Raw genomic sequence first — 22,379 nt, 5'->3', positions numbered from 1 at the left:
ACCTAACTAAATTTACTCTTTAAAATATTAAGACAAAGAAATAAGAATAATTAATCTCGGAGTTTAGCCTCAAACTAAATAAACTCTAGTTAAACTTCGTGACAGTTGTCACGATACAAGACGATAAAGGAGTTTTATTGTTGTATGAGCAAAATAATAAATAGGTCTCCTAGATAGTGATTTACTATTGGTGCACGACCGCAATAGCTAGTATAGCAAGGAAGGTATAGACGTTGATGACTCCCACTCAGAGGTTATAAGAATGTCAGGATATGGGGGCATTTAATGGTTGATTATCTATAGGCTGTTTAGTTAATATGTAATCTCGGCGCAATTGAATGTGTATCAACATATTAATCACACATATCTAATATCTAATGATATACTTTTATCTTCTTAATCAATCTGTAGGTGCCATGATGCACATAATTGATGCATGGCAATCGATTGTATGGGCAAACTCAATAAGAATATGTTCGAACACGTTGTTAAAATTATGCTAATTTATTAATTATGTGTGTCCGACGACTTCAATTGCACTCGATCAAATTTGATAATCTTTTGTTATTCTCTTTTGAACATGATCAAAATATTAGATGTGCATAATTTATCTATACGTTAGCGTACATCCAATGATATAATCAAATTGATGTGCATGAAATTCACGCTCCTTCACTAGCCCAAGTTCAACTTGACTCAAGGTTATGAAGCTTGGGCTTGAGCTAAATTTAGGACCATATCAGCCCAATTTTTTATCCCAACAATATCCATCCCAACCAAATTAGAAGCTCTCAATCATAAATTTTAACCCAAAACCATTTGCTTAGGATGCATGCCTTCTATTGAAAGTTTTTTTTTGAGTGGATGGTGGTAGCTGAATTAGTGGGTGGTGGTGACGAGCCGACTAGGCTAGGCCTATCACCTTCTCCTTCTTCTACTCCAAACCTCCTTCGCCTTTAACTTCGTTGATTTTTGGCTCTGCCCTCTCTTCGCCCCATCTTTGTCGTGATCTTGCTCCCCCCTTCGTCGAAATTCTATACTCAATGGCACAGCTTCCAATCCAATCATCCCCTCTGATCACTGCTATTGGCAAATCTTGGCCCTTCCTATAGTTTCTACGACCCCTGCTCCATCTTCGCTACCACCCTAGTGTCATGGTAGTCGTTTTCACCATCCCCTGCCCTGCATCGCCCCGCCTCACCCCTTGCTGGGCCTCCTCTGCTGCAGCTGCTATCATTGGTGGATCCGCTATAGCAGTCGTTGGGCGGTTGTCTTACCATCGTGTTGAAGTCCTGCTATCGTGCTAACTATTGTCGAGTAAGGTACTATCAGGGGCCAAATCTGGTTTGGTGTTTTGATTGGAGTTTGTTCTGATGGTTTGGCCGATCACTGTACTTGTTGGATTTTATTTTAGCGTGTGAAGAGCCATAGGATACCGGGGCCTTTATTGAAAAGAGCTCGAGTCTAAGTCTCCTATAGTTGTTTCTTCTTTGCAGGGCAGTCTTGTAGCCCAAAAGGGAGGCTTGTTCTAGGGTTGATGTCCTATTCACTTCGTTTTATTTTATGCATGAGTACTTGCATGTTACATATTGATACTCTAGATTAATTATTAGCCAATTTGTATTTCAGCAAAGAGCGGAGCTTATTACATGATGTTATCCTATCTTTTTTATTTTATTTTATATATCGTGTTTTAATCACTATTGAAACTCAATGAATCATCTACCTATGAACATTTTTTTTTTTTTTAAAAATAAGGATGCCTGACTTGTGGTTGCTAGGCTGCTACTGTATTGCTGCATTTTTTGCCGGGCATACTACGTGCTGTAACCTTGTTTGACTTTAAGGGAAGTCAATCACCCACTTGTAGCATTCTCTAACCTACGAAGAGACCTTGTTGCAACACAAACCAATGAGAACTTACCTTGAAGGCAAATTGCAAAGGAGAACTACTCACTCCGCCTCTTGCATGAGCATGAATTTTGGACAGCAGACCATCAATGTTGTCTTAAGCCATTACTACTCATTTCGCACTTAAACATGCCTCTCATATGTCTCTATATAAATGCAATGACATACAATTTTAGTGTACTTTAGTTATAACAAAACAAGAGATAGTCTTTGTAATTCATGTTGTCTTCTTTTCTCTATTCTTATCCCCGATGTACCGGTTGAGAGAAGTCGTTAGTTTGCTATGTGAAAAACATAGTTACCAAAATCGAATTACAGGTTGACCCGGTTAGAGTTTAGGTTACTGAGTTATTGGTTCAACTAGTAATTTACCCATATGGATCTCTAATTTTTTTTTAAAAAATAATAATTTAAACATTAGATAATTTTAAGAAACTAAAAATATATCTATAAAAGCAGTTTAATAGTATAACTTCCACTAATTATTATTTTCAACTAATATTTATGTTTAACAACCTCAAATTTTTATAAGCACATGGTTTTTCATATCACAACCAACATCATATTAATTAATTCGTGAACACTATTAACTAAGAATGTTCAACCCACAAATACAGGTTATCATCAAGAAACATGAATTTATATAAAACTATAGAAGTAGTACAATTTTTAGGATAAAGAATCGAATAATTAGGTCATTTAGGTATTGTGATAAGAGATTCGATCAGTTTCTTAAAAAACCGGCTGATAATAAAATTGAACCGATTAGGTGGTTAATTTACTAACAATTATAATTAAGGTAACACAAGCCACAAAAGAGATAAAGTAAAGAAAAGGGAAAGCATGAAGAGTGGAAAAGCGAAGGATGATTAGAAAAAGCAGTGTAAAGGAGAAGTCGGCGCAAAAACGTCTTGCCGACCAATGATGGAGTCTTTATCCCGCAATTAAAACTCCCAAGTCTCTATCTTACCTCCTCCTGATACTGTAACCATTACCTACCTCTTTCCTCCCTCCTCTGCGGCTCTACCCCTTCTCTCCGTTTTCCCCTTTCCCTTCCGGTATTCTTATAGATATATATAATATTTGTCTTCTCGCTATCGGAAGCAAGAATCTCCAGATCTAGGGTTTCCCCACCTCTCTTTACCCTTTCTTGTTCTCTTCTCCCCTCCCTATATTCGCTTCCTTTGTTCTCTTCTCTTTACAAGAGTTAAAAAACCCATGGAGCCGGTGGCAGATTATGCGGTGGCGGCGGAGGAGGAGGTCGACAAGGAGAAGAAGAGGCGCCGCCGTCAAAATCGCCGGCCCAAGCAGAACGGCCCCGCCGTCCAAGGTACTTCTTGATTCGAATGGTTTCGTCACCAAATCGATTTTATTGGAGAAAGATCCCTTGTTTATGGGCTTTTTTTTTGTTCTTCAAATTCCTTAGGCGGGTTTTCTGGTTCGATGGATTCGGTGTTGGGCCAACGGTCGGAGTTGTCGGAGAATTGTAGCGGAGGACTCGGTGGTGTAGGGCGGAAGTTTGTACCGCCAAAGGCGACGAATGTTGCGTTCAGCTCACTCCCTACGATCCACGTCAATGGAGATGGTAATGCCGGAGCCACTTCTGAGATCTTCCAGTCGTGCTCCTTAGCAACCTCGTCTTCTCTGGCAGGTGTGCCAGATTTGATCTATTCGTCAAAATCGGCAAAGAAGTATTTTTCTCCACATTGGTCTGAGCAGGATGTGGAGGAGGCAGTCAAGGTAACTTGCTTGGTGCTTTTTTAGATTTAGTGTATTCTTGTTAGAATAACAGAATTTCTTGATAAGAAGATAAAGAAGTAAAAGAAGTGTTGGGTTTTGTGTTGTGTTGCAGAAAGGGAACGCTTTTAAAGCAAAGTTTCGTGTTAATGCACATAATCGTCTTGAGGTCAGAGATTAAAAGCTTTAGTAAGAAATTCAGTTTTGTATGGAGATCTTCATTTGATGGATTGTGGGTATTTTGTTGATAGAGCGTTTTGGTTATTTCAGGCATATTGCACCATTGATGGTTTGCCAATGGATGTTCTCATCAGCGGTCCTTCAGCTCAGAATAGAGCGGTGAGTGGGGTTTGTAGGACCTGAAGCTGCGTTACCTTGATCAATGCATTTTTTTTTCTTCTTATGGTAAAGTAACTTTAGTTGAGGCACACCGTTAATGCTGGGACAAGATGTTTAATCTTGTTTACTGGTTTACATCTGATAAGAATATGGAAATGATTTTGACTGACAATATATAAGATTTCATTCTAGCTGTTAAGCTTAGATTGAATATAATGAGATGATATACTACATTATGCATATGCAGCTAACAATATAATGGCTGAATGTAGCATCTTCAGGGTGCTAATATAGTTTTTTGCAGGGTGATCTCCTAAACTGGTCGAACATATCTTCATATGGGCACTTTTTAGAAAACATTGTTTTTCAAAAAACATGAACTTTTAAAGTTCACCAAACTGTGTTGGCTAAGAATGGCACTATTTATTATAGCACCGCATACAACTGAATTTTGTTTTTTGCAACAACGAAGGTCTTAGTTTTTTTTTTAAATAATGCTTTATTTTGGTAGCTTTCTACTCTGTATAGTTGTTTATATGAGCCTGTATTTTCATGAGCACAATTTTCTTATCTGTGAAACTTTATGCTTTGGTACACCATTATGTGTTAAGGTTGTCTTGCAAATTTGTTAAAAAATGGATTGATTTAGACACATTTTATGTTTCTCTAGTTCTTTTTTAGGTAAATTTTGTTTGATGTAATCTTATTGATCTTGTAGATAGAAGGTGATATTGTTGCTGTTATGTTGGATCCTGTGGCTTACTGGAATAAGATGAAAGGGCCAAATGTACCATCTAATCCTGTGTCATCAGATGATTCTTATAATAACTTTTCCCGGAAACAGCACTCCAGTATTTGCGGTGAGCAGAGCAAAAATTGCTGCAATGGCCTGCTCCAATTGGAAAGGGGGCACCGATATCATGAGAAGGGTACTTTTAATGAAGCTGTTCATTATGATAGTGAAAGTGATCCTGTCACATCTACTAATAGAGAAAATGGACATGGTACAATCCCACAATGCTCGCGTGAAACTGAGGCCTTTGAGCAGGGAGAGGCTGCTAGAGCATTAGAGAGGATAAGAACCATGATAAACTCTCACCCATTTAAACGGCCTACTGGAAAGGTATTATCTATCATGAAAATGTCTTCTTGTCGTGATGTAGTAGTTGGTTTTCTTGCTTTTAAGTTTTCTGAAGGGGAAGGTGAAGGAAAGCAGATAAATGAACTGAGTTCAAAGAGAAATAAGAATGTGACATCGTTATCTGATGCAGACTGCATACATCTGATGCCTACTAATTCAAAATTCCCAAAGATGGTAGTTAGTGTTAGGAGCTTACATGAGAGTCTGAAAGAGAGGTTGAAAAATGGTGATATAACAGTTGAAAAGGAACTAGTTGCTGCACGAGTCATTGACTGGAGTGAGGAAAGTCCTTTTCCCCAAGCTCATGTCTTGCATATTCTGGGCAAGGGTGGAGAAATTGACACACACATTGATGCCATCCTGTTTGAAAATGCAATCTGTACTGCAAGTTTTTCTCCTGAATCACTGGCTTGCCTTCCAGATGTATCATGGAAGATTCCTATAGAGGAGTTCAAAACTAGAAAGGATCTCAGAGATATTTTGACATTTACAATTGATCCTTCCTCTGCCACTGACCTTGATGATGCTTTGTCTGTTGAAATTCTGTCAGATGAAACATTTCGTATTGGTGTTCACATTGCAGATGTATCGTACTTTGTTCGTCCAGATACAGCGTTAGATACTGAAGCTCAGATTCGATCCACCAGTGTCTATATCTTGAGGCGTAAATTACCAATGCTGCCTCCAGAACTTTCTGAAGCAGCATGTTCACTTATTCCTGGGGTAGATAGGCTTGCTTTCTCAATTGTCTGGGATATTGATCATCATGGAAGCATAATAAGTCGCTGGATTGGTCGATCCATTATCTTTTCATGCTGCAAACTCTCATATGATCTTGTGCAGGATATAATTGATGTAGATTTTGATCAAGCGAGTCCTACCGACAGGTCAAGTTCTCAATTGTATGGTCAGTTTGAATGGAAGGACATTGTCAAGTCCCTTAGAAGCCTTTATGAAATATCTAAATCACTGAAGGAAATGAGATCTAAAGATGGGGCTCTTTCTCTTCAAAATCCTAAGCTAGTTTTCTTGTTTGACGAATGTGGTGCTCCACATGATAGCTGTTTTGATGAAAGAAAGGAGTCATGTTCTCTTGTTGAAGAGTTCATGCTTTTGGCAAATAGGTCTGTTGCAGAAGTTATATCCAGGGCATTTCCTGATTGTGCTTTTCTACGCAGGCATCCTGAACCAAATTTACGGAAGCTTAGAGAGTTTGAAGCATTTTGTTGTAAACATGGTTTTGAGTTGGATGCTTCATCATCTGGTCAACTCCACCTCTCGCTGTCAAAAATAAGAAAGAAGCTAAAATATGATCCTGTTTTGTTTGATATTCTTATTTCATATGCCTCAAAGCCTATGCAGTCAGCATCATACTTCTGTAGTGGGGATCTAAGTGGGAAGAAAGATGAATGGGCTCATTATTCACTGTCAGTTCCATTATATACTCATTTTACTTCCCCACTACGAAGATATCCTGACATAATTGTCCATAGAACACTGTGTGCAGCACTAGAGGCGGAGCAAATTTATTGGAAGAAAAGCAAAAATCTTCTTCAAGAAAATAAAGGTGAATCAGATGGCTGCAACATTACAGGCAGTTGTTTTACCGGTCTCAATTTTGATAAGGCCGCTGCTGAGTCTAAAGAAGGTAGGGAAGCACTAGCAGCTTCTGCGCTTAAGTTTATGGTTCCTAAATGTGAGGTACTTGGGGAAGTTGCTACATATTGTAATGAAAAAAAGTTTTCTAGTTCTCATGCTGAGGAAGCTGTAGAGAAACTTTATCTTTGGGCTTTGTTGAAGAGGAAAGAGGTACATTTTGCATCTTTTGTCATAACTTCTTTATGCGTTTAAGTTCAAGGCATCTTATTACTTCATGCGAATAGAGAAGTTCCAATAATATAGGGTAACGGTAAGGTTTGCCACTGGTAATGTAGGTTCTGTCTCAGAACAAAACCTCTATATTGATGGTTGGATGTTTATCTTCCCGACCCAAACTTCCCTGTTGATGGGTGTTTTCCAATCTCTCTAGCTTCCTACATAGATGGGATCCTCGACTTACTTTATGGTTTTTCTTGGTTTTGGCACATCATGATAGGTTCTTTATGTAGTATTCAGAGATCAAGGGACACTTGATTTAGGATGTATAGGTGTGATCAGAAAAATTATGCAAACTTGTAACCCCCATCAACTTTATTGTGATAAGTATTTACTTGGTTTCTTATTATTATGATGAAGTTGAGGATGTTCATTATCTAAGGGTTATTGGAACCAAATTGAGCTAAAATTGACCTGTAAAATTATCATAATTTTTACTTGATTTATTATTCTTTATGTTCCTTATCTTTTCACTGTTTTTTTTTTTTTGGAGTTAGAGATCTTTATTTCTCTTCTAATTCTTCTTTATACTGTTTACAGGTCCTTGTTTCTGAAGCCAGAGTTTTAGGACTTGGACCAAGATTCATGTCAGTTTATGTGCAAAAATTTGCGGTATTGATTTTGACATCCCCAATTTTGAAATATGATAGGTCATGTATTATATGATGATAATGTTTTAATTTTACAGATTGAGCGGCGTATTTATTATGATGAAGTTGGAGGCTTAGTAGTTGACTGGTTAGAAACTACAAACACTTTAGTGCTAGATATACATAGGAGCAAATGCTTCCAGAGAAGAAGTCCCATGAAATATCGAACTGTTGAGGATGTTGCATTGGTGCTGAACCCATCGGAGGAAGTTTTATGCGAGGAAGATAACAAACCAGAAGCAACTGAAGAAGAATACTGTGCTGCTAAATTGACACCCTTGGGCCAACCTGACAAAGACCATACAGCTGTTTTCCCCTTAGTATTGCGGCATTTATCATCTATACCTGTGGCTCTTCATGCAATTGGTGGGGATGATGGTCCACTGGACATTGGAATAAGATTGTACATGTCCTCGTACTTCAAATAAAATTGGTCGGGGGGATTCAAGTATCGGAAGAAATGAGCTGTTAATGATCACATCTGAAGTGCTGCGGAACCTTATCTTTTCTTCATCACATTACAGGACCTTAAAGATGAACTGTGCTGCATCTTGTTTATATACAACCATGTACAGCTACGGTGCTTTAATTTTTTCAGCTTTTGCTTTTTGTTACTTGGAGGTGGCATAGGAGTCAAGTAGCTTTTGCCTTTTATCTCAAAGCTGCTTGCCGGAATTGGATCAGCCTGACCTTTTCTTCAACAAGTCGGCATCTCAGTTCGATATGCTCCTGGCCTCTCTTCTTATGTTCATCAAATGGCTCAGAATGTTGCAAACTGAAGCCCATCTTTGTTTTTTGCGTGGTGGGCTTGGTCTTCTGTCACAGTTATTACTGTAGGTTGAGTATTTAGGAAAGACAGATAAAAACTGGTTCCATGTGTTGAATGATATAAGCTGCAAATTTTCTGAGGTTATTTCCTCTTCTCATTGTATGGAAGCCTTTGGATGTTATATGTGTGCTATTCATCACTTAAGGGGAGGATTAATAAAGCAGCTGCTTGAATTGATGTATTTCAATATGTTGTATTTGTAGGAGCAACATATAATCTGAAATCAACAACAGAAGGAAATATTCATCAATTTTTCTTCAAACTAATAGTAATAAGAACACATGTAACACTCTTCCTTTATTATAGAAAATTAAAAATTTGTGTTTTGATGAATACTGAATTGAAGTGTATATTAAAATGCAGCATATGATTCTTGATATATTAAGACAATTATATTGGTCCTATAAACAAAAATAGTTATTCTAGAATGCATGCTGATGTAGTATCTTTAAACACACGGCACCAAATAGCCCCAAAGGAATTTTTGTTTTATGGTTATTGATATTTTAGACATGTCCAATTATCAAATTTATATTGGTAGAACTTAATACAAAGGTAAAGGGTTTTATTATTTGTATCCACAATATAATGTTTGGTTAAAATATAGCCTTTATGTATAAAGGGAGAGAGGCATATTTGTTAAATAAGTGGAATTAATTTAATAATATGATTATGTTTGTTAAATATAATTATTAAGTGGAATCGATTTACAAATTATTCTCCTAATCGAAAGAGGCGTAATTATCTCTTAGCGTCCTTTTCTAAATAAAAATAAAACTAAATATCTTGAGCGTCCTCTGGGTTCTTTTCCTCAGCTCGGCGGAAACTCGTCCAAGTCTCTCTTTCCTCTAGTTGACGAATAAGCTTATTCTTCGGATACCTCATAACCCTCCTCCTCCTCCTCCTCCTCCTCCTCTACTCCTCTCCCCTCCTCTTCCTCGCAGAAACCCTAATAGACGGCGTCCCTCGATTTCCTCCTTAATTTAGATCCCATTGTATTGGAATTCCCTCTTCTCGATAACTGATAACGGGTGCGTCGCTTCTCGCCTCGGTCGTCTTTGCCCTCGAGGGTTTGTAGCTGCGGTGGTAATGGCGGTGGCCGCTCCTGGGCAATTGAATTTGGACGAGTCCCCCTCCTGGGGATCTCGGAGCGTCGATTGCTTCGAGAAATTGGAGCAGATCGGTGAAGGCACTTATGGGTAAGTCTTAGAAGCTTCAAGACCGCCCCTTAACTTTCTTCTTTGTTCCTGATGTATCAATGTGTTATTGGAAACCAAATTGACCTAAAATTTTGGTTGAAAGTTGCTTCTTTTTGTTACTTCCTTGTTATAATCTTACAATCTTTTCTATAAAAAAGCCTAAAGTGTGCTGACTTGTTGGTTGCTATATCTGAAAAAATTACTACCAGTAACTATGATGTGAAGGTAAGATTTTGGTTTAACTTTGGTGTTCCACAAAGAAAATTATTTGTTTTTGATTAATGGAGTGCAGGCAAGTATACATGGCTAGAGAAACAAGAACAGGCGAAATAGTGGCTTTAAAGAAAATCAGAATGGACAATGAAAGAGAAGGGGTATGTTCTTGTACTTTTCCATACTAGTGTGCGTTTTTGAAATTATGAGAGCGAATTTTTAGGTGTTCAAATACTTGCAGTTCCCAATAACAGCAATACGTGAGATCAAAATTCTAAAGAAGCTGCATCATCAGAATGTTATTCAACTAAAGGAAATTGTCACTTCACCAGGTATCCTAATGGGATGTTGTACTTCAATTATTATTGACTATTTTCTGTTAAGTCAGTTGATTGTTTGTGAATCATTCCAGGTCCAGAAAAGGATGAACAAGGAAAGCCAGGTTTCTTCAGATCAGACTTTCTCTAGTTCATTGTGAATTAGCATATGATGTCTTACTAGTTTCAAATGTTGTATCTTCTTGTTTTTTTAACCAAACCTCCTTTTAAATTGAAGAGAACTCTAATATATTGAATTGTAAAATCAGCTGATGGCAACAAGTATAAGGGAAGTATATACATGGTTTTTGAATACATGGATCATGATTTGACTGGGTTATCAGATAGGCCTGGAATGCGGTTTACAGTTCCTCAGATTAAGGTCATCTAGACATTCTTGATCAACTTTTTGTTTGTTATTCATTACATCTCTGCTAGCTATTTATCTTCCGCTGCGTATTTTTTTGTCCCACAGTGCTACATGAGGCAACTGCTAACAGGACTGCATTATTGCCATGTCAACCAAGTGCTGCATCGGGATATTAAAGGTATTACACTCTGTGAAGATCTAACCATATGTTTTATCCTTCTTTTTTGGTTTGAGTGGGGAGGATGGGGGAGGGTCTAGCATATTCTATCTAGTTACTAATTTGATTTCGAGACTTCTTCTTCTGCAGGGTCTAATCTTTTGATCGATAATGAGGGAAATTTGAAACTTGCTGATTTTGGCCTTGCACGATCATTCTCTAGTGATCACAATGGGAACCTTACAAACCGGGTGATAACTCTATGGTACAGGTGAATCCTTCATTTCTTTGGCAGATGAAGATGACATGAGTTTCCCTATTTGGATTTATGGTTTTGTCTAGTTTGCTTTTTTAATCAAACAAATAACTTCCTGTACCTTAGCTTTTATATTCCAATGGTTTGATTGACAGACCTCCAGAGTTGCTACTGGGAAGCACGAAGTATGGTCCAGCAGTTGACATGTGGTCTGTTGGATGTATTTTTGCGGAACTTCTTCATGGGAAACCAATCTTGCCAGGGAAAAATGAGGTATTGTTTTCTGCGACTAATCCTTTGTTTTTTTTATTGTACTGAACTATCTTTACGTGTAGTTTTTAGTTCCTTCAATATTTTCACAATAACTACTTTATGATATTTTTCAGTATGATGTTGCTGACAGTTTTATTTTTCACCCACAGAAGTTTTGAAATACTTGAAGTCTAGAGACTCCATTCCTCTTTCTCTTTCTTGCTTTTAAAAAAATTATCAATCAGAGGAACAAGAAATAGTGAGGAAATGGACAGTCATACAATCTTGAACTAAAGCTGAGTGACGCTTTGTGAACTGAAGCATAGCAAGGAAAATTAATTGCTTGATTGGGAGGATTGCTTCTAAGGTAGTTGTTGACAGGGATGACATAGATTCACAATCTATTTAGTTCCCAAAGATTGATTTTGAACTACTATCTACTCAAGTACAGAAATAATTTTTTGGTTATCATTTATTGAGTTTTATTTCTTGGAAAGGTTTCAGATTGTTGCGCCTATTTCAATGCACCATTTTCTGGCCCAGTAAAATGTATGTTCCCAAGTTTTGGGACTTTGAAGTTAAAGTAGGTGGGGCTCCTAGTACTTGCCTACAGGATTGCCTTAAGCCATGAGTTATACAAAAGGATTCATGAGAAAGTAGGAGAATTAGAATGGAAGGAAAAGTGAACAAATAAGGAGGAAATAAGTCTGAATTATAACCTAGGGAATATCTCCATTACTGGTGGATATCTATACGGCTACTCCACCAAAGCACTGCCGTAGTACTTTGATAAAATAGGCAGTATCTTATACTGTGGATAAAGGAGGGGTAGAAAATGATAGTTCTAACCCCTTTTCGATGTTGATTACTTTGTTAAGTAATTTATTTACACTCTTAATATTGTTTAGCATTGGAACCTTCAATGAAGAGTGTGATCTTGCTCGTGAAGGTGCTGAAATTATCCGTGAAGCTTGCACTGTTCCACTCATATTCTGGCAATTCAGTGATTAATATTTTGCAGTACTGTCAAGGGAATTTAATTTTCTTAGTCTCTTCGATTCAAAGAGAGCTTGATATATTCCATATTAATCTTCTGGTTACAAGTCACAACCATAATGAACTCTAAGAATGCTGGTCGCACAATATTTTCATTTACTATTGCAGCTTAATAATCAGATAACAGATAAGTCTTAATGTTGTAGAAATTTTTGGCACTCAAAATTCCAAATGGGAGAGGGAGTAATATCCAGTTTTTCATTTTTCGTCCTGTAGCCAGAGCAACTGACTAAAATATTTGAGCTTTGTGGGACTCCGGATGAGGTCAACTGGCCAGGTGTGACTAAAATTCCCTGGTATAACAATTTCAAGCCTCCACGACCATTGAAAAGACGTGTCAGAGAGGTTTTTAAGCAGTAAGTGATCTATTCAAATTGTAACATATAGGTTTGTGCTATTCTTGTGCCGTTTCTGAATGGCCTTCTTTGGGATAGGGGTTATGGATATTTAACTTAGTTCTTATTTCATATGATGCATTTTTTTTTTGTGATTTGACAGTTTTGATCGCCATGCTCTGGAACTTTTGGAAAAGATGTTAACATTAGACCCATCACAGGTATTGTTATTTAATTTTGCCTGTAACATTTTAGAGATAGTCAATCACTATGCATGAACATATCCTCACCTCATTGAAGAGTTGACTAGTGGCACTTGATCTAGCTATCTCATGAATCATGATTTGAGTGTTGCTTCTTTTTGTACTGGTGTTCTTGGGCTCTTCTAATATTTTCTCCTTATCAAAATTCCATGATTTGGGATGCTTTTCCTTCCTGTTTTTTATACCAATATGTACATTATATCTGCTTTCTGCCAAAGGAGCTTGATATTAATTAATAACTTGAAAGGCCACACATTTGGATGAAACATCAAACAATTTGTAATATCATGAGAAATGTACTTGTTAAAAGAGAATTTAAATATGTTTTTCATTGTTTAATGGAATCTGAATTGTAGTTTGCAAAATGGAAGCATAGATTCATGAAAGAGAAACTTGTGTTGATGACATATAATTGAGTTTAATTTGAATCTCGTATGCATCCCCATTTACTTGTACATTTGTCATTTATTATATATGTGACTGTTTGTATCCTCTTTCCAATTTCAGAGGATATCTGCAAAAGATGCACTTGATGCAGAGTATTTTTGGACCGACCCTCTACCTTGTGACCCTAAAAGGTTTTGTTTGCCACTACTTCCCTCTGGAAAACTTGAAATTTCTTTGTATCAGTCCAATCAATGTTTTAGACTCGTTTAGGTTTCTTACCTTCAATTCATTCGACTTATGTTTCACCATCCTGATGCAGCTTACCTAAGTATGAGTCCTCACACGAATTCCAGACAAAGAAAAAGCGTCAACAACAAAGGCAACAAGAAGAGGCAGCCAAACGTCAAAAATTGCAGCATCCACAACCACATGCTCGGTTGCCTCCCATCCAGCAGACTGGCCAACAGCACCCTCAGATCAGACCTGGTCCGAGCCAGCCGATTCACAGTGCTCAACCTCCCATGGCTGCGGGGCCAGGCCATCACTATGGGAAGCCTCGCGGGCCCTCTGGAGGGCCTAGCAGGTATCCACAGGGTGCAAATCCAGGTGGTGGATATAACCCAAATCGTGGAGGTCAAGGTGGTGGTTATGGTACTGGTCCATATCCTCCTCAAGGGCGTGGACCACCCTCTTATGCTGGTAGTGGTATGCCTGGTACTGGTGGGCCTAGAGGTGGGAGTGGCAGTGGGTATGGAGCTGGTGCACCAAATTACCCCCAAGGAGGCCCATATGGACCTTCAGGTCCAGGCCGTGGTCCCAACATGATCGGTGGGAACCGCAACCAACAGCAGCAGTATGGTAGCTGGCAATAGTGGAGATTTAGGTTCTTCGGTAAGGTGATAATTACGTAATGCAGTACGAGTACTATATTTATCGGGCTTGCGTTTAGGACTTGAGTATACTGTTCTCACTGATCTTCAAAGTCAGAGCTTGATAATGTGCTTTGCTATTTTCCCATTGACTTTTAAGACTGTTACTTGTGTAAGTGCAACCTTTATCTCACAAATGCGGTACTATTGTGGTAAACTTCAAATTTCCAGGATCTGAAATGTGTGGTTCTACATTATTTGGAGCACAGGCAAATAGTTTTGGTATGTTGTGTCTATGACTATGATGTCCAAGGCTCATTCCCTTTTGCAGGAAAGCTATTGATATGCAGATAGAATTGATCATTCTGACATGGTCGTTAAGAGCTCAAACACTATCAAATTTTTGTTTCATCAAAGCACTTTTGAAATCCCGGAGTTTTTTGGGGGGTGATTTTAGTTCTGGCAGGGGCTATGCAGACAACTTCTGCCCAAGGGGGAAAATTATCAATAGGAAGTATCTCTTGAGCTAGATCAATACAACCAAGGGGACAGACGTACTTATTTGGTCATGCCTCTTAGATCCAAAGTTGTCTGGTGAGTTACTTCAAGACTACACCTTTTATGATCCTAATCCATATATTCTTTGTTCTGAATTCCTCCTGTGCAAAATTCAAATTCCTCTGGCTGCATGGAAGTTTATGCTGTAAGAACTTCAGTGTAAGGAAAAAAAATTTCGTCAAACTTCCTCAGCAGTCCCCTGGGCCTGAATTTATTGTTCTTGTTCCTGAAAAGAATGCCCTGAATCTTACTTGGATTCAGCAAATTAGCTTCTGCAACATTACAGATAAACTGATATCTAAGATAATTGCTAATTGGAGGAGATCCCTGATGGACAATATAACCTTTTCTTTTTTGTGAAAATGCTTCTTTCTGCCTGTAAGAATGACACAGTCAACTCTCAGCTACTTCAGCACTCAGATAGTACTTTTGCCTTCAAGACCAACATGTCTGGATATGATGTTCTAGAGTGGTAAATATTATCCTTCGAATACTTGGATCATTGGGCTTTCATTTAAAAACTTTCTTTCCATTAAATTTATTCTTTTTTTTTTCCCTAACAGATGTTTGGCGTTCCCTTTTTTATCCTCAAAGGGGCTTATTGATACAACTAAGCAATTCAGGAGTGTTTTTGTCTTTCTTTTTTTCTTGTGGGGTAAAAGGTAATTAATCCTAAATAATTCCTCCGAAAGGTGGACGTTTCCGGTACGATTCGGAACATAACGGCATCCGGAATCCACCCAATTGCTCCTCTTCGCGCCTATTTCTCCCAACGGTCTCCTCCCTCACCCTCCTCTATAAAACAATCCCATCGCCTACCCTTCTCTCCCTCTCGATTCAAATCCCCTTTTCCCTACAAGAAACCAAGAGTCCAAGATTCCAATTCCCCTCCCAAAGATCGAGAGAAAGGGCTTCCTTCCCCTTCTCCAAGAAGCCGTGATCCGAGATCTAGAAAGAGAAGATAGAGAGAGAGAGAGAGAGAGAGAGAGAGAGAGAGAGAGAGAGAGAGAGAGAGAGAGAGAGATATGGTGGGTTACAGCAAGCCGTGCCCTTGTTGCGGCAACAAGCGACGGCGGCCCTTCTTGGACCGCTGGGATTCGTGCCCCATCCCTCTCCCCGCCTCGCAGCCGCCGGCCAAGTTCGCGCGCTCCGCCTCTGCCCCTACCCACTACGCCGCTGCCGCTGCCGTCCTGGAGGCGGAGGAGGACGATATCCGCGCCACCCTCGCCCCCGCCTCCGCCAAGCTTCCGCCACCGCCGCCTCCTACTGCGGAGGCTTCCAACTCATTGGGTCGTCCGATCCCCGATCCGACGGTGGAGACAACCACCGCTCCGATCTTGCCGTCGACCTCTCCGACCGGGGAGAGGATTGCGGCCTCTACGAATCCTTCCTCTGCTCAGATCTCTCCATCGACCCCTTCGACGGCGGAGAGAATTGCGGGCGCTTCGAATCCATCCTGGGCTCAGGTCTCTCCGTTGACCGCTTCGACCGCGGAGAGGATCGCCGGCGCTACTAGGCATCCTTCCTCTGCTCGGGTCTCTCCGTCGACCCCTTCGATCGCGGAGATAACCCCCAGCGCTTCGAATCCTTCCCCAGCTCAGATCCCTCCGTCCATCTTGACCGTGCCTGAGCTCGATGACAAGAAGGTTCGTTTCCAATTCCTTCATTACTCCTTTCTTGATCGATGAGTTCATCATCCATGTTCGTCCTCCTAGTTTCTTATTGAACTTAGTCGATCTGTGTGCTTATATTTCTATCTATCCCGAAGCAGAAGGAGACGGAGAAGGCGAAGAATATGAAGAGGAAGGCGGAGATTGGGATCTCCAGAGGAGGGGAAATGAAGATTTGCTTCAAGTGCAAGTGCGGCAACTCTGAAGAAGTGATCCTCTTTCATTATGATCCAAACTCCTCCCCTGGTTCATGTCATATTAGTACTTAAACATGGGACACAGAGAGATTAATTAAGTTAAATCTCTGGTGTCACTGTGTTTATGTGGGTATGATGATAACTCTGCAAGGTATTCGTTTTCATGTGTCAATCAAACATGGGCTTATGTTATATCGAACTCTAGGTAGGGCTTCTAATTAAATGGCCCATGAACTTTATATTAGCGCCTAAACATATAATATTGAAGTCTTCTTGGAAATTTTATAGACAGAGTATTACTTTGTGTGTTTTTTTAATGAGTGGAAATTTAATTGTGTCCTAAATCCTAATTAAAATACAAAAATTCAAACCCATATATATATATATATATATATATATATATATACAGAAGGAGCGTCTCTAACCATCTCAAGGCATAGTTAGAGTACTGTTTACTGCTAAGATTCAGTCATTTTCATCTCAAACTATTTAAATGGCAAAGAAGGAAGCAGTATTTACAAATATGTTGTTGATAGTCAGAGCTCCATTTATAAGATCATAAAATGATACTGCTCTCGCTCACTCTACCAGTCTTTTTACATTGAGGAAAATCTCTCAAGTATTACAGTAATGTAAATCATATGAAACATTTATATACATTTGGTGATTGTTCCATGTCAATACCACCAGTTATAGTTGTCTGGTTCACAAACAGAGAAGCACTTCACCATCTGCAAATCCCCGGTTTCTCGGTGCGGCACAGAGTGACTATCTCATCATACTTTGATGCATAGACGAACCCCCATAACTGCGTTACACAGGAAACGACTCTTATGTGCTACAAGAAGGCGGGAAGAATTGACGTTGCAAGTATTGAAAGAAATATCACAACGTCATCATACCTCAACCTCCTTCACTGCAAAGTCTTGGGAATGTGCAAGGCATGAGTTGTTGAAGGTATCTGAAGTAGAACTCGATCCGTTCAATCTTCAAAAGAGATCATTGAGAGTGTTAATGTTACCTTAACAAATTTGTAGGACATGATGATTGTCAAATATACAAAGGTACAATGTGCATAGCCAATGTGTAAAATGAAAGCAGAGGCCAAAAAAAAAGAGCGCAAAACTCACAGATCTCCGTCGAGATAGAGTGAAAAGTGACCGCCACCACCCAAGGCCAAAAAGTCGGCTGAGCATAGAGTGAAATAGTGATTAGCACCTGCAAGAAGAAGAGTTTCAATGTCTCCATACTATTTGATGAATAAAATAACAAGAGAGCTACCAGGTAGATAGATGCTTTTTATTACAGAATGGATGAAATAGAACAGAGTTCTTATGTAAAGAGGAGGAAATGCATAATATTTTAATTCTTAACCATGAAATGTTAATAACTTCCTTTTCCAGTAGAAACAGTTTGGCTTTACGAAGATTGACAAAATTAGTTTGATAGCCCAGACTAATTAACAGAAGGTTTTAAGTTTTAACACATAATGCTAATAAGAAGTGCTAACTTGGATATTTATCCATCAAAATCTGAAACTGTGCATGTTCCCTCCATGTAGATAGTCAGTTAAAAAAAGACAGAATATGTAAATGGTATCATATTAATAGAGTATGTATTGCACAACTTCTGATGGCATATTTATGCTATTTTTTTACTTCTGCAAAGATATCCACAAGTTTCAGTCAAGAAGGAATAAAGCAAATATTAAACTTTATAAGTAAGACTAATTTTCAAAAAAAAGCTGATATACATATATATATAAGACTAATTTCTTACTACCTGTTGGTCGAAATATGACAGGATGGCCAGGCAGATTTGTGAACACAAAGCAGTTGTTGGTCCCCTAGAGGGAGCAGAGAAAAGTACTTGATCATAATTAGTTTGAAAATTACAAATTAAGAATGGTGCAGCACAAATAGTCTAACATCCACTACCTGATACTTTTTCTTATTAGTAGGCTGCAGTGGGGCCTCAACTAAACCACCAAAAACTGCACCTTTTTGATCGCCAACAATCTGTTATGATGCAAAGTATGAGTAAAAGCACATAGTGATTAGCGTAACTGCAATAACAGGATGTTATTCCTTGATGCTAGTGCGAAGTTTGGAGAAGTATAACTACTCAATCATAATGCACAAACAACTTAAAATATATATACTTTCTAAATCAGCATAACGCACCATATCACCACAGACTCACTCATGTTCACTTCCTTCTCAAGTGAATACTTACAAATAAAAGACATGATATGTCAACAAAACAATGGCTTCCTCCTTCATAATAAAAAAATGTTTATGTTACTAATACTTGTATTTGTTTCCTTCTCAAGCCAATCACAAAGGCCATTTAGAAGCATAACTACTCAATCCTCAGCCACATTTAATAAGCAATAGCCTTAGTTAGTAAAGACAAGACTGACTAGTAAGTAACCTTCAGATATATAAATATGTAATAATCAAATCTGTCTTTTTTCAACTTATTGACATGAACTGCATACATATACAAGCTAATAGTCTAGAATAAAAAAGATGTTACTTTACTGAAATTTTAGTGGCAGTTAAATATTAATGTTAACAGTATAGCAATGCCCTTAAACTTAGATGATGCCTTTTGCCAATATGCAAGATTGCATCTAGATGAACGCAAAAATAACAGAAAAGAAAAAACCAGCTAATATGAGATCATACTAGTAATGAGTAGCCAGGCCAAAGCATGCTCCTTCTGTACAGAGTAGATAAAGATATCCCATGCCTCCAAGTACTACACAACAATAAAGAATAAAGATGCAGATTATATTAAATTAGGTGTTTAAGCATTTCAGAATACTATATCATATAGTAAGATGTCTATTATTACCTATAAAGCAACACCCAATTCCTCCCTTGAACCAGAACCGGAAGAGAAAGGTAAAGAGCAGTTTGCAAATCTTCTGACAGAAGCACTGATGGTTCAGACATGGCTGGCAAATAATATTCTGATGCAACTTCCTTCGACACCTCAGATCGCAGTTCATGTTCAACTAATTCTGAGTGGTTTATTATGTTACCATCAACCTTAGTCTCCTGGCTTTGTCTGAAACCACCTATTCTAACTGCTTTATGAATAACTCTTCCAATTGATTGCTTGCCTCTAGAAAGTAGACTCTTCCTCCCATTATTTTCCTTTACTCCTGATGTTGAAGTTGTATTGCCCGTTTTAACATGATGCTCAGATAAGTTCTCCATATGATGATTTCCAGATTCCGAGGATGATAACAATGAAATGATGAATGCTGTAAAAGAAGATGTATCAGGGCCTACTGGAATCTCAGGCTGTTCCTCTTCAAGTTCCTTTTCAGGACTTGTCATCCCATCTTCCTCCTCCTAAAAAGAGAAAAGGGATTATAATACTATTAAATTGAAAATTCTGATAAATCTAAAAGTACAAAGATGAAGTTCTAGGCATAAACCAAGTAAAGAATCACTGAATCAAATAAATGCTACAGTGGAAGAAAAGATAACGATACAATATATGAAGAGAAGATCGAGCTTTTTAACATAATATTTCATGACTTAAATAATATTGCAAAATCAAGCTACACTGATACAAGGAGAAGAGCTCTTCAAGCCTTCATTAAGAGAATTCAACAATAACATGAAGGAAGAAGGCTACATATTTCACACTGAGCGTATACGAAAGTCAAACCAACAGATTAACTATCCATATTCCACCTTCACACTGGAAGAATAATTAAGAAATCCCCAACCGTGCCTCCATAGTTTCAAGACAGACAAATATCAAGAGTTCATTCTTCTGGCCTGTCACTGCAGCATGGCAATAGTACAATCAATAAGCAAAACTATATCAATGTTTTTTGTTTGATTTCCACTAGAGGGGAGATCCAATGCTTTCTTTTCTTTTTTTGATTTCATCCACATTAGCTACATTTGACCAAAGATGTTGTTTTAGTCTTAAGTAGTTGTCAAGTTCCTTAATTCATTAGCAGTAGTTGCTTTTGTACTTTGAATAGGCATGTCCTCATAATAAAATACTGAATTATGAATTTTTAGTGCTGTAAGTGATGATCATTTTGCATCTATATCTCTAAAACTTCGTTTCCATTTCACAAAATTCTGCAAACATGCAAAACCATAACTTTTGAGTATTTTTATCAGTTATCTTCAAGGCTTACATACCTATATCCCAACTTCAAAAGAATTTGGAAGTGCGAATAAGAAAATGCCTATTTTCTGCCTTCTTCACATCTCCTCAACAACCAAACTGAGTATCAACTCGCACAAAATTAATTACTTCCGAAAATTGCATATTCTAGACCACAATTTTCAAAATCCCGATGGTAATATAACAAATCTGAAGTAACTATCTAAAGGAAAGTCAATTCCTTCCGCGAAGAAACTACTCCAAAAATTAAACCGTGAAGAAATTAACTCTTTATTTGCAGTCAATGAAAAACCTAGCGGTTGTTACCTTATGCACATATTTTGGCCAGCGTTCTTCACCAATTTGTCACTAACCCTAGCGTTTTTCTCATTTATCACTGGATTCAACTAAAAATGAAATAAAACATTCTAGAAACAATCTAGTCATCGCCCAGTTAACAATATATAAAATCTAATGCGCATCTACTTCATCCCAAAGACTAATGGAGGATTCCGCAACTCTCCTACTTATCTAAGATTTCAAAGATGACATTTAATCAATCTACGACAGAGTCAACAAAGAGAACAAACGAAAGTAACCACAAGTAGAGAATCAAAGACTGCCCAAACCCCAATTAAGCATCAAATCACCAAGAAAACCAAAACCCATTTCGGAACTGTGACAAAGAACCTCATAGGCAAGCGATTCATCATCAATTGCTCCAAAACCCCAACAAGAAGGAGATCAAGGAGGCCAATGAAGAACTCACCAGCGGCTTCGACGGCTCATCGTCGGAGATCGGATTGAGGATGACGGTGGTGATGTCTGAGACCAAGTGAGCTGCTTTGCTACGAAGGGAAGGTAGATAACCCATCGATGGAATCCAGCTCAAGACCGTCTTTTTCGACCAAATTAAGCGAATAAAGGAGACCTGTTTCTTTTCGACCCACTCCTATGTCGTTCTTGTAATTGGATTGGATTGGATTGGATTCTCTTCTTTGCCGCTTAAGCTTTCTTAAGGGAGACGAGATGGAGAAGTGATGAACAGAAAAGGAAAAAAACGGCGACTTTGGATGATGGTTGAGAGACGAGGAGGAACTGAAGATATAATAATTTTTTTACTTTTTAAAGTCAAAATTAGACTCTAATAAGATATTTTCTCGTCCTCACTTCCTCTCTTTATTTTTATTATTGTTATTCACTTCATTTATTTATATTTATCAAAAATATTTTTATAGGCAAATTTAAGAAGAAAGTTAGTCTTTCGTAATATATTAGATAATTAAATCAATCCTTTTAAAGAAATTGATTGCAACTAGTGTAAAACATATGCATGTAATGCTTCGATAAAAAATATATTAAATATTATCTACAAATTTTCTTTTAAAAAAATCTAGAAATTGAATCCATGATAGTAATCATTGAGTTATAATGGTGGTTTAAGAAAATACTTTTTTTTTGTGGAAGAAAGTGCCATGTTCTAGGTTAGAAGTGAGAAGTGTTAAAAGTTGAATTGCTTATTTTAATTCTAAGTAGTTACATAGGTATCCCATACCTGAAGGCATGCAAGCATAAAATTTCTCATCTTGAATGAACATTAGGTATTATTATCCTATGTACCTTGTTTGCAAATGAGATAAAATTCACATCTTGAA

General features: G+C 38.1%; 4 protein-coding genes across 5 annotated transcripts; 3 read left to right on the top strand and 1 right to left on the bottom strand.

The window, feature by feature from the left end:
* The first annotated feature begins 2,986 nt into the window (after positions 1-2,986).
* LOC140800281 (DIS3-like exonuclease 2) lies at positions 2,987-8,669 on the top strand. The gene is made up of 7 exons (XM_073154973.1): positions 2,987-3,241; positions 3,338-3,651; positions 3,764-3,817; positions 3,919-3,987; positions 4,706-6,937; positions 7,544-7,615; positions 7,692-8,669. Exons 1-7 carry the CDS (start codon positions 3,130-3,132, stop codon positions 8,079-8,081), a joined length of 3,243 nt encoding a protein of 1,080 aa, XP_073011074.1. The 5' UTR covers positions 2,987-3,129; the 3' UTR covers positions 8,082-8,669.
* Positions 8,670-9,206: 537 nt separating this feature from the next.
* LOC140799662 (cyclin-dependent kinase C-1-like) lies at positions 9,207-14,380 on the top strand. Its single transcript, XM_073154073.1, has 12 exons — positions 9,207-9,681; positions 9,974-10,055; positions 10,136-10,226; positions 10,307-10,336; positions 10,481-10,593; positions 10,687-10,759; positions 10,889-11,009; positions 11,150-11,267; positions 12,519-12,658; positions 12,801-12,858; positions 13,408-13,478; positions 13,607-14,380. Exons 1-12 carry the CDS (start codon positions 9,572-9,574, stop codon positions 14,157-14,159), a joined length of 1,560 nt encoding a protein of 519 aa, XP_073010174.1. The 5' UTR covers positions 9,207-9,571; the 3' UTR covers positions 14,160-14,380.
* A 187-nt stretch (positions 14,381-14,567) lies between these two features.
* LOC140799663 (uncharacterized) lies at positions 14,568-16,866 on the top strand. 2 transcript variants are annotated; one of them, XM_073154075.1, is made up of 3 exons: positions 14,568-15,186; positions 15,278-16,360; positions 16,486-16,866. In XM_073154075.1, the coding sequence occupies exons 2-3, from the start codon at positions 15,740-15,742 to the stop codon at positions 16,651-16,653; spliced, it is 789 nt and encodes a 262-aa protein (XP_073010176.1). In that variant the 5' UTR covers positions 14,568-15,186; positions 15,278-15,739; the 3' UTR covers positions 16,654-16,866. The 2 variants fall into 2 exon arrangements, with proteins under 2 accessions (XP_073010176.1, XP_073010175.1); XM_073154074.1 differs by lacking the exon at positions 14,568-15,186 and having other exon boundaries at positions 15,677-16,360; positions 16,483-16,866.
* A 187-nt stretch (positions 16,867-17,053) lies between these two features.
* LOC140799661 (uncharacterized) lies at positions 17,054-21,824 on the bottom strand. The gene is made up of 8 exons (XM_073154072.1): positions 21,494-21,824; positions 19,441-19,946; positions 19,272-19,344; positions 18,519-18,599; positions 18,364-18,427; positions 17,712-17,799; positions 17,484-17,568; positions 17,054-17,389 (listed from the first exon to the last, which is right to left on the bottom strand). The coding sequence occupies exons 1-8, from the start codon at positions 21,596-21,598 to the stop codon at positions 17,306-17,308; spliced, it is 1,086 nt and encodes a 361-aa protein (XP_073010173.1). The 5' UTR covers positions 21,599-21,824; the 3' UTR covers positions 17,054-17,305.
* Between the last annotated feature and the right edge of the window lie 555 nt (positions 21,825-22,379).

The sequence above is a fragment of the Typha latifolia genome, chromosome 13 (assembly GCF_019914945.1).
Source record: "Typha latifolia isolate L0001 chromosome 13, TyphaL0001v2, whole genome shotgun sequence".
Taxonomy (NCBI): Eukaryota; Viridiplantae; Streptophyta; class Magnoliopsida; order Poales; family Typhaceae; genus Typha; species Typha latifolia.
The sequence above is the reverse complement of the archived record's forward strand: the minus strand, read 5'-3'. Positions and strand labels throughout refer to the sequence as shown.